Here is a 12806-nt window from a genome sequence, read left to right on the forward strand (position 1 = left end):
ACGCGCCCCCTTCCTCTTTTCCCGGTGACGTCACCTGGTTTTTCTTCCTCCTTGCCGCTGCACGCCGGCGGCGCCTCTCGGCCAGAGCGCGCCGCCATCTTTTTCAGCATGTCCAGCGGCTGACAGCTGAAGGGACGCTCCCACACCACCGTCTACAGGAGGGACGCCTCCTTGGTGTTGCGTCTCTGGTTTCCATCGGGGTACAGCCATTTTTACACATGGCACATGCTGGATTCATCTGCAGCCCCACAGTACACAGGAAGTAAGTACAGCATTCATTCATGACCTACTTAGGTGGTCATTGCAGGATATAGTCAGTCAGCGCAGGTGCAATTTAATTCTTGATTAAGTGTTTATTTCTGTTAATGTTGATGATTATGGCTTACAGCCAATGAAAACCCAAAAGTCATTATCTCAGTAAACTAGAATACTTTATATCACCAGCTTGAAAAATGATTTAAAAATCCTAAATGTTGGCCTAATGAAATGTATGTTCAGTAAATGCACTCAATACTTGGTCGAGGCTCCTTTTGCATCAATTACTGCATCAATGCGGCGTGGCATGGAGGCGATCAGCCTGTGACACTGCTCAGGTGTTATCAAAGCCCAGGTTGCTTTGATAGCAGCCTTCAGCTCGTCTGCATTGTTGGGTCTGATGTCTCTCATCCTCTTGACAATACCCAATAGACTCTCTACGGGGTTACGGTCAGGCGAGTTTGCTGCCAATCAAGCACAGTGACACTGTTGTTTGTAACCTGTTATTGGTACTTTTGGCAGTGTGGACAGATGCCAAGTCCTGCTGGAGAATGAAATTTCCATCTCCAAAAAGCTTGTCAGCAGAGGGAAGCATGAAGTGCTCTAAAATTTCCTGGTAGACGGCTGCGCTGACTTTTGTCTTGATAAAACACAGTGGACCTACACCAGCAGATTACATGGCTCCCCAAACCATCACTGATTGTGGAAACTTCACACTAGACCTCAAGCAGCTTGGATTGTGGTCCCTCCACTCTTCCTCCAGACTCTGGGACCTTGATTTCCCAGAGGAGCATTGCACGGCGAATAAGCCTCCTTATCTTGACAAGCCAGAGCTGGCATGTCACTTTCCACAAGGAGAAACCTTACCCCTTAGACCTCAGTCCAGAGCCTCTCACCTAGCCAAATCAGTTCTCATACTTTGCACTGATGAGAGCCAATAGCTCGAAACACCGTGTCTGCAAATTGAGATTCTGATTTGGCTTTTATCCTAAGTCATATTACAAGACTCGTTAAAGGGTTTATTGTGACTTGTAGGATCGCTACTACCAACAGGTGGCGCTATAGAGTTCAAGTCCTCTTTTTCTCTGAAGAGGCAATTTGCATACAAATGAAATGCAAAATTTACTTTCATCTGAAAACAACACCTTGGACCACTGAGCAGTGGACCAGTTCTTTTTCTCCTTGGCCCAGGTAAGAGGCTTCTGGCGTTGTCTATTGGTCATGAGTGGCTTGACACAAGGAATGCGACACTTGTAGCCCATGTCCTGGATACGTCTGTGTGTGGCGGCTCTTGAAGCAATGACTCCAGCAGCAGTCCACTCCTTGTCAATCTCCTCCAAATTTTTGAATGGCCTTTTCTTAAGAATCCTATCAAGGCTGCCATTATTCTGGTTGCTTGTGTATCTTTTTCTACCACATTTTTTCCTTCCACTCAACTTTCCATTAATATGCTTTGATTCCGCACTCTGTGAACAGCCAGCTTTTTAAGCAATGACCTTTTGTGGCGTACCCTCCTTGTGGAGAGTGTCAATGACTGCCTTCTGGACATCTGTCAAGTCAGCAGTCTTCCCCATGATTGTGGAGCCTACTGAAACAGACTAAGGGACACATTTAAATGCATAGGAAGCCTTTGCAGATGTTTTTTGTTAATTATTCTAATTTACTGAAATAATGACTTTTGGGTTTTCATTCGCTGTAAGCCATAATCATCAACACTAACAGAAATAAACACTTGAAATAGATAACTCTGTTTGTAATGACTCTATATAATATATGGGCAGCACGCTGGCTCAGTGGTTAGCACTGCAGCCTTGCAGTGCTGGAGTCCTGGGTTTGAATCCCACCAAGGGAAACATATGCAAGGAGTTTGCGTGGGTACTCCAGTTTCCTCCCACATTCCAAAGACATACTGATAGGGAATTTAGATTGTGAGCCCCATCAGGGACAGTGATGATAGTGTGTGCAAACTGTAAAGCGCTGCGGAATATGTTAGTGCTATATAAAAATAAAGATTATTTATATTATGCGCTTCACTTTTTGTATTGATGAACTGAAATAAATTAACTTTTTGATGATATTCTAATTTTGTGAGAAGCACTTGTGTCTGTCTATCTGTCTATGTATTTTTACATAGAAACTAGTAGATAATCACAGTAAGGTGTAGGAATGTTTTTTTCCCAATTCTCCTTTAGAGTAAACTTACCAGCGATCCCCATATGATTGAGGAAAGCTGTCATTTGTTGGGTGATTTCTGACAGCAAAAAATCATTGTTATCAGCAGCACATTGCTCCATGTGAACAGATGATGTGCTGCCGATAACATGATACTGTAGGGGACAGTGAAGTCATGTTAGCAATTGCTCTATACCCAACATTGTACATTGGCCTGTTTAAACAGGGGTTCAACAAGTTCTGATGGACTTCTGTCTTGTCAATTGGTGCTCGTTAAGGTGCAATGATCGGCTGAAACGTATTTTCGATCCAACTATGATCTGACAAAACATTGGATCGCCCTCGAACCAATGTCACTCTATAAGGCCGTGCCCAAGACATTCGGACCGCACTCTGCCATGCAAGTCAATGAATTTGAGGAAAAAAATTGGACTGCACTAGGATGACATCTGAATGCGGTTTGATTTTCACGGACTAGCAGAATGGAGAAGATGGAGGATTTTTTTTTTCCATCTTCTCACCCGGTAAAATCAGAGCACACTATGATCACACTATGATCAGAATGCGATTAGCATAATCGGCCCGATTCATTCAGGTGAGAGAACATACGGTGGTGTCACCCTAGCCAAAATTCAACATATAGAGCATTAATCTAGTATGGTGAGTCCCAGTAAAATTCATCTATACGCTATCTTGTTTTTCAGACCTTATATGTTTTTTTTTTTGAATAGTTATGGCCCAAACGTTCTCAATTCAGCGCACATGATGAACGTGGATCAAGTGAGGCGTAAAGTGTAGCCACTCTGCGGAGCGGATATCATAGTATATCCCTCCAGTGGGCGATGCCTTATGGAAAGGATACAAAGATCAAGTCTATACTTAAAAATAAGATGTTGGGAAGGAGGATTTTTTTTTACATTTATACAAGATGCTCACCCAGACTTAGAAAATGGGCATTTACTTTATAAATAAATGTACATTAAGTAAAGCATATTTTTTTTGCATTAAGACACAGACAAGAGGTTATACCTAATAAACTTGTATTTTGAGGTATTAATACCCAGCGAGTGCCTAAGTATATGCTTAGAAATGCAGCACCAGAAACACACTGTGAACGTCTCCTGATCTGCCTCTCAGGAGCCTAATTTACATTATTACTGGCACTTGGTGCAAGAAAGATGTCACCAAGCAGGAAAACCCACTGGCAAAGTTGGTAGAGTTTCATTCTGATCCCAAAGGCAATCTTTCGAATGAAAACTACCGTATTCCAGGGAAAACTTTGCAGAAACGGTCTTCATGGATGAAGGGGCTAAACCGGGATCATTACATCTCCAAGAAATTGAATTCACAGTTTGATCAATTAAAATGAACATCTTCCCAATAAAGGTACATCCTTGAATATAATTAACAAACAGGATTTCCTATTATCACTTACTACGTACATTGAGATGCATCGGACGCTCAGGAATGATGTCTTCCAAAATACATAAGTAAACATTTTGCATTCATTTCAAAACATACTCATATGCAGTTAAAAGTCCATATATTAAACTCTTGTTAAATATTCTTATTAATACTCTTCAAATATATACTAAGGTAACAACTTTAATCTCCATAATGTTCAGCTGCCTTTGGAGTTGGCATTACAGTGTATAAGAAAATGAGACCGAGTTTTTTTTCTTGTTTTTTTTTTTTTTTTGGAAATAAAATTGCCTCGAAACGAACCAAAAAGGAAAGGTAAACTTTACACCAGACGTCCTAGTAAAGAAATAAAGACCAGAGTGAAGTTTTGTAAAGAGACATCTTCCAGTATAAAAAAAAAAAGAAAAAGAAAAGAAAGAAGGAACATTATACAAGTTAGGAGGGTCCTCTAACTACCGTCAGTTAGAGTGAAGTCTCTCTCACTCCTGGCTAGGTGAATTAGTAATGCACTTTTTTTTTTTCGACAGTGCAAAAATATCCTGAGAAAATGTTCAGATTTCAAAAAAAATACAAAGGGCTTCTCCCGTCATTTTTTTTTTCTTTTTTTTAGTTTTTCTTTTTTTTTTTTGCACAAAACACTGCAAGCAGGTATTTCATAGAAAAGAACAAAATAAAAAAAACTATAAAATAAAGCAATATCCTGTTTAATATGTCTGAAAAAAAAAAAAGAAAAAGGAAAAAAAAAAAAACAGGCGGCTATAGATATATATGTATTTTTTTTCTTTTTTAAATATTCAACTGTCAGCAAACCAGAGATAGATTGCTCAAAAACTACTGGAAAGGATCTCGTACATTCAGAGCTAGATTGTAGGGACTACCTGGCACTGAATGTGTTAAAGTTCGTTATGGCCAATAAGGGAATAAGGAGGTAATTTGTAATTCAAGTTTTATTTTTTTTAATTTCCTCTCTCTTAGCTAATAAAGCAAGTCTCAATTTCACACTTCAGCCAACTACGAAATTTGCAATTAAACTCTCGGAAAGGAGTTTTCCCCATTCAGATTTTGTGCAACTCTGATACAGAGCCCACCACCGAACTGTGAAGAGAGATGGTGCGTCTTTACGAAGGGTGGTGGTGGCAGCCCTTTTGTTTTTTTTTGCCTTTTTAACTGCACTCTATCAACTTGGCCAGGCTGTCTCTCAATTCAGTGAGTTCAAAAATTTTGCCATCCAGGATTTCTAAAAGAGTCTTCAAGTTATTGCGAAATGCTTCCTGCTCGCCCTGACTTTTCTCCAGTCGTTGTTCTAAGTCGCTCAGTTGCCCTTCCAAGTCTTTGTTATGCGTCTCCACTTCCTAAGGTTCAAAAGTGAAAAGAAACGGGTTAACATTTCTGTATTGATTTAATAACTTTCTATAAAGATGGTAATATGGCAAAGTGGTTGTAAAAGGCCATTTTTCCGAGTACAAAAACGCTGCGTTTATTCTGCAGTGTCGGCACTGAAATACATAGTAGCGATCTGTTGATTACTGCATTTTTTGCTGCACTTTTTTATGCATTTCTCCTTTCTTTTCTATGTGTTTTTGGTGTAGATTTAAATCAGTATTTTTTTTATGATTTTTTTGGTGCAGAAACCTAAAGGGAAAAATAACGTCCAGTTCAATAGCGTCTTTAAATGCACAATGTGCACTAGTTTTCATGAAATCGCATCTAATTTGCTTGAACTGTTAGGGTCTGTACACATGTTGCAGTTTTGTCATGTTTTTTTCTCCACAGATTTGTCACAGAACCTGAAGATCTTAAGAGTACCAGCAAAAAGACTGAGACTCCTGAAGTCTCATACACAAATTGCTTATCTTTTCCTTGCAGGGTTGCAGTATATTTAAATGTGCAGGATGTAAATTCTTTCAGCGTTTTTGCTGCAGATTTCACCCATACTAATGAATGGGAAAAACACATGCAAAAACCGAGTCAAAAACACATAAAAACGCATGTATTTGATGCAGTTTTCTCTGCAAAATACTAAACGTGTGCACATACCCGTAAATGGAGCTGATATTCTGCGCACAAAAACGCAGAGGGTAAAAACATAAACATGGCTTTGGATTGTCCAACCTCAAAAAAATTGTTAAAAAAACTATGTACCGTATCCAAAATCTACACATCAACCTTTCAACCTTCTAAAAAAAATCATATCCAGGGTTATACGTAGCAAGTTACCGTATACACTCGTGTATAAGCCGACTCGTGTATAAGCCGACACGTGTATAAGCCGACCCCCCTAAATTTGCCACAAAAAACTGGGAAAACTTATTGACTCGCATATACGCCTAGGATGGAAAATGCAGCAGCTACTGGTAAATTTCAAAAATAAAAATAGATACCAATAAAAGTAAAATTAATTGAGACATCAGTAGATTAAATGTTTTTGAATATCCATATTGAATCAGGAGCCTTATATAATGCTCCATACAGTTCATGAAGGCCCCATAAGATGCTCTATACAAAATTTATCCCATATAATGCTGCACAAAGGTTAATAATGGCCCCATAAGATGCTCCATAGAATAATATGCCCCATATGTTGCCCCATAAAGGTTATGGCCCCATAAGATATTCCATAGATTATGCCCCATATGCTGCCTTATAAGATGCTTCATAGATTATGCCCCATAAAATGCTCTATAGATTATGCCCCCATATGGTGCCCCATAAAATGCTCCATAGATTATACCCCCATAAGATGCTCCATAGTTTATGCCCCCATATACTGCCCCATAAGATGCTCCATAGGTTATGCCCCCATAAGATGCTCCATAGATTTTGCCTCCATATGCTGCTCCATAGATTATGCCCCCCATAAGATGCTCCATAGGTTATACCCCCATAAGATGCTCCATAGTTTATGCCCCAATAAGATGCCCCGTAGGTTATGCCCCCATAAAATGCTCCATAGTTTATGCCCCCATAAGATGCTTCATAGTTTATGCCCCATATTCTGCCCCATAAGATACTCCATAGGTTATACCCCCATAAAATGCTCCATAGATTATGCCCCATAAGATGCTCCATAGGCTATGCAGCCATAAGATGCTCCATAGGTTATGTCCTCATAAGATGCTCCATAGTTTAAGTGCCCATATGCTGCTCTGTTGTGAATTCTCTCTTTGGCTTTCCTCTGGTGATTACTGAAGGTAGTGGAGCTGGTCAGATTGACAGAGGGGTTGCGAGTTCTCTTTCTGGGCTACCTCTGGTGGTTACTGGAGGTAGTGGAGCTGATCTGAATGACAGAGGCTTGCCACCTGATAATGAGGAAGACGATTGGAGATCTGGGGTTTCTGATTGGGATTTAAGATAGCTGGTGATTTTCTTCCTATCCCTCCTGAGGTCTGATGTCTCCTGCTCTTTCCCTGCATGGTTCAGCTAAGTTATTCATTTGCTATTCTGTTTGCATTTGATCTGGTTTTGTCTATCTCTGCTTTGTGCGGGTCAGCTAGCGCCTGCTGGGGCTGTGCTGAATCACCACCCATATGTTACTGCTTGTGCCAATTTGTTTTGTGCCCTGTTATGTCGGTCTCTTTTTGCTTTGCTTTCAGAATATACCAGAGTGCTGATATAGTGGGGGCAAAGTCGTGCGACTTCAGTGTTTTTTGTGCATCAGACATGTTGGACTTTTTGCAGGGTTTTTTGTGTGATTGCAAACAGTGTCTTTTCCATTCCTGTCCTATCTAGTCAGTGTGGGCCCCATCATTTGCTCAGTCTATTTTTCTGCCTGCGTTTGTGTTTTCATCTTGTCTCACCGACAATATATGTTTGGGGGCTATCTATTCCTTTGGGGGTCTGCTCCGGGGCAGTTTAGATTTCCCCTTTCTTGCTTTAGACTTGGTTGGCTCTCCGGCTGTGCCGAGGCGTCTAGGAACATCGTGGGTACGCTCCATGGCTACTGCTAGTTGTGTGGATAGGATCAGGGGTCTGCAATCCGCATAAGTACCAACCTCTCTGGTTTTCTGTGGCTTAGCCTGTCCTGCTATCCTCCTCAGTGACCCATTAATAACACTGCTCCATAGATTATGCCCCCATATGCTGCTTCATAGATTTTTCCCCATAAGATGCTCCATAGATTATGCCCCCATAAGATGCTCCATAGAATAATATGCCCCATATGCTGCCCCATAAAGGTTATGGGGCAGCATATGGGGCATATTATAAGATAAGATATTCCATAGATTATGCCCCATATGCTGCCCCATGAGATGCTCCATAGATTATGCCCCATAAAATGCTCCATAAATTATGCCCTATAAAATGCTCCATACATTATGCCCCCATATGCTGCCCCATAAAATGCTCCATAGATTATGCCCCATAAAATGCTCCATAGATTATGCCCCCATAGGCTGCCCCATAAAATGCTCCATACTTTATGCCCCATATGCTGCCCCATAAAATGTTCCATAGATTATGCCCCATAAGATGCTCCATAGGTTATGCCCCATAAGATGCTCCATAGGTTATGCCCCCATATGCTGCTCCATAGATTATGCCCCCATATGCTGCTCCATAGATTATGTCCCCATATGCTGCTCCATAGATTATGTCCCCATAAAATGCTCCACAGTTTATGCCCCCATATGCTGCCCCATAAGATGCTCCATAGGTTATGCCCCATAAGATGCTCCATAGGTTATGCCCCATAAGATGCTCCATAGGTTATGCCCCCATATGCTGCTCCATAGATTATGTCCCCATATGCTGCTCCATAGATTATGTCCCCATAAAATGCTCCACAGTTTATGCCCCCATATGCTGCCCCATAAGATGCTCCATAGGTTATGCCCCATAAGATGCTCCATAGGTTATGCCCCATAAGATGCTCCATAGGTTATGCCCCCATATGCTGCTCCATAGATTATGCCCCCATATGCTGCTCCATAGATTATGTCCCCATAAAATGCTCCACAGTTTATGCCCCCATATGCTGCCCCATAAGATGCTCCATAGGTTATGCCCCATATGCTGCTCCATAGTTTATGCCCCCATATGCTGCTCCATTGATTATGCCCCATATGCTGCTCCATAGATTATGCCCCCATAAGATGCTCCATAGTTTATGCCCCCATATGCTGCCCCATAAGATGCTCCATAGGTTATGCCCTCATAAGATGTTCCATAGATTATGCCCCCATAAAATTCTCCATAGGTTATGCCCCAATAAGATGCTCCATAGATTATGCCCCCATATGCTGCTCCATAGATTATGCCCCATAAGATGCTCCATAGATTATGCCCCATAAGATGCTCCATAGATTAAGCCCCCATAAAATGCTCCATAGATTATGCCCCCATAAGATGCTCTATAGATTATGCCCCCATATGCTGCCGCTGCCGCTGCAAATTAAAAAAAATGACATACCTCTCGTAGCTGGGGGCCCGGTGCCGGTGTCCTGAGCAGGCGGAGACAAGTGCTGGTATCACCGGTGGCTCAGGACCCCGACACTGGTGATATTTACCGATCCCCGCTCCATGGCTGCGCGTCGCTCTGTCTGCCGGGTCCCTCTGTCAGTGACGTTCAGGCAGAGGGCATGGCGTGCACTAACTACATCATCGCGCCCTCTGACCTGAACATCACAGAGGACCCGGAGGAGAGGACAGAGTAGCGCGCAGCGATGGAGCGGGGACAGGTGAATATAGCATATACTTACACCCTCCTGGCGCGGTCTCTGCAGCCCCCCCCACTTCTCCCGATCTCCCTTCCTTCCTTGAGCGGTCATGTGGTATAGCTCATTAAAGTAATAAATATGCGCATATTCATGACTTTAATGAGCGGTACCACGTGACTGCTGAAGGAAGGAAGGGAGACCGGGAGAAGCAGGGGGGTTGCAGAGACCGCGCCAGGAGGGGGTAAGTATGACCTGACACCGCCGCTCCCCCGCCGACCCCCTGGTATATGACTCGCGTAAAAAATGGGCTGAAAATCTCGGCTTATATGCGTGTATATACAGTAAGTTTGGAAGTTAACGCGCAAGGTTTTGATATGTCTTAGGCTAAGTTCCCACGATGAGTTTTTTATGCTGCATATTTTCGAGAAAAATGCAAGAAGCCTAATTTTACTTAATGGGTGCAGAAAATCAGCAACATCAAAAACTCAACAAAACCTGATCGTGGGAACGTAGCCTTAGAGTTGGAGGAATAGTTTCCCATGTACATACACAACATTTGTAATGTTTTGGTTGAAAACTTTTAAGAATGAAAAAAGTTATAGGAAGACACATGCCACAAATACCCCAACCCCCCATAAAAATTATTTAGAAATATTGGTACATAACAAATTGTGTCAAAATCAACTTGAAATTGGTTATCATTAGAGTTGAGCAAATATGATCGGAATTGCTCGCTGAATTTGAATTTGCCATATTTCTACCATATTGGTACCCTATTCGGGACGAATTTATGTTTGATGATCGATTCCGAACATATTCATAGAGAGCGATGTGGGAAAAGCCAATGTTTTAAATACTTTTTTCTCAACAGTGTTCACACAGGAAAAGGATTTGCCAGGGGAAATGCAGAGTGATAATATAAACTCCCCATTAAGTATTACCTGCCTAACCCAGGAAGAAGTGCAGAACCGCCTTAGTAAGATTAAAATTGACAAATCACCAGGCCCTGATGGCATTCACCCTCGGGTATTAAGGGAGTTAAGTAATGTGATAGACAGGCCTCTATTCCTTATATTTAAAGACTCTATAGAAACAGCGTCTGTTCCTTTTGATTGGCGGCAAGCAAATGTGGTACCAATATTCAAAAAGGGGTGCAAAAGGGAACCTGGAAACTATAGGCCGGTAAGCTTAACATCTGTTGTGGGTAAAATTTTTGAAGGGTTTCTAAGGGATACCATTATGGAATATCTCAATGTTAATAAATGTTTAACTCCATATCAACATGGATTTATGAAGGATCGCTCCTGTCAAACTAACCTGATCAGCTTCTATGAGGATGTAAGCTCTCAAATGGACCAAGGAGAATCATTGGATGTCACTTATCTCGACTTCTCTAAAGCATTTGACACTGTCCCACATAAAAGATTGGTAAGTAAGATGAGAAAGCTTGGGCTAGGGGAAAATGTGTGTAGATGGGTAGGTAGCTGGCCTAGTGATAGAAAACAAAGAGTGGTTATTAATGGGGCATACTCAGATTGGGCCAGGGTTACTAGTGGGGTACCACAGGGTTCTGTATTGGGCCCCCTACTATTTAATATATTTATTAATGATCTAGTGGATGGCTTACACAGTAAAATATTAGTATTTGCAGATGATTCAAAACTATGTAAGGTAGTTAACACAAAGGAGGACAGTTTGCAACTACAGACAGATTTGAGTAAATTGGAGAATTGGGCTGAAAAATGGCAAATGAGGTTTAACACAGATAAGTGTAAGGTTATGCACATGGGAAGGAGAAACAGATGCTATAATTACTTACTGCTGGGGAAATCAGACATGGAAAAAGACTTGGGCATCTTAGTCAATAAGAAGCTAAATTGGAGTGCCCAGTGTCAGGCAGCTGCCACCAGAGCAAATAGGGTCATGGGATGCATTAGAAGAGGTCTGGGGACACGAGATGAAAACATAATTCTCCCTCTGTACAAATCACTCGTCAGACCACACTTGGAGCATTGTGTGCAATTTTGGACGCCGGTGCTCAAGAAAGACATTACTGAACTTGAAAGGGTTCAAAGGCGGGCTACTAAAATGATAAATGGAGTTGGTTCATTACAATACCCAGAAAGGTTATCAAAATTAGGTCTATTCACTCTAGAAAAGAGAAGACTTAGGGGAGACCTAATATATATGTACAAGTATATCAGAGGGCAATACAGAGATCTCTCCAATGAACTGTTTGTACCAAGGACTGTGACAAGAACAAGGGGGCATTCTCTTCGTTTGGAGGAAAGACAATTTCTGCACCAGCATAGAAGAGGGTTCTTCACGGTAAGAGCAGTGAGGCTCTGGAATTCTCTTCCTGAGGAAGTGGTGATAGCCAACTCACTGAATGAATTTAAGAAAGGAATGGATGCTTTTCTTGTGAGTAACAGTATAGAAGGTTACGAATAACAGAATATTATAGGTAGATGGTTGACCCAGCTTAGGGGAAGGAATTTTTTTCCCTATGGAGAAAATTAGCTGGGGAAGGTTTTTTGCCTTCCCCAGGATCAACAATGCAGAACAGCTGCACTAAAAATAGGCTGAACTAGATGGACATAAGGTCTTCCTTCAGCCTTCAAAACTATGTTACTACCATTGACTCCAATGACGTTCGGCTGTGTTCAGCAAATATTGCAAATACAACCAAATTTTGAAAAATTTGCTCAACTCTAGTTATCATTTCATCTTTTGCCTCTCATCCTGCAAGACTTTCATATATTAATTGAATATATTCTGTATATTGATTACAGGGGGGAGGGGTCCTCTTCTTAGGATACCCCTTTATGAATCGGAGCAAAGAACCATCGAAGATCTGATGACTGTAGGTGTCAGGAGTCGGTCCTGCAGACATGAGCTTATCCCCGGACCAAATCATTACACACATGGGTTATCGCAAGGTGCCACTATGAACAGTCAATTAGATCCTTCTTCAATCTTGTACATTTTTTTGATCTCGCCGCTAAAAGTAATTTGAGTCCATGCCTTTTTATCGTCCCTTTTGTGCTGATGACAATTAGGACAATTAGCCAAACGCCCTCACCAGCCTACTGCTGCACCCACTTATGAAACCTTCCTGAGCTAGAAAGGGAGAAGTGGAATTAATCTCCGTCTACACTCAACTACAAAGCACCACATTGATTGCTGAGACTTGAAAAAAATTTTACATTTTATTATTGCAATTAAGTGTCTGTCTTTTCCATTACTCTCTATATTATCCCTGAGCTTTATTTTAAATGAATTGTTTAAGGCTTATCAAAC

The 12806-nt window shown here is 41.5% G+C and overlaps 1 protein-coding gene across 8 annotated transcripts in view; it reads right to left on the minus strand.

The window, feature by feature from the left end:
- Window positions 1–3369: 3369 nt before the first annotated feature.
- HOMER1 (homer scaffold protein 1) overlaps window positions 3370–12806 on the minus strand; it is a 183167-nt gene continuing 173730 nt past the window's right edge. For all 8 annotated transcript variants that reach the window (XM_073584162.1, XM_073584167.1, XM_073584161.1 and 5 more), the window contains one exon: window positions 3370–5201. In XM_073584162.1, the coding sequence (XP_073440263.1) occupies window positions 5013–5201 (189 nt within the window). In that variant the 3' untranslated portion in view covers window positions 3370–5012. The remainder of the gene's footprint in view (window positions 5202–12806) is intronic.

This window comes from Dendrobates tinctorius, unplaced genomic scaffold, assembly GCF_039654945.1.
Source record: "Dendrobates tinctorius isolate UK_male_01 unplaced genomic scaffold, ASM3965494v1 ptg000083l, whole genome shotgun sequence".
Taxonomy (NCBI): domain Eukaryota; kingdom Metazoa; phylum Chordata; class Amphibia; order Anura; family Dendrobatidae; genus Dendrobates; species Dendrobates tinctorius.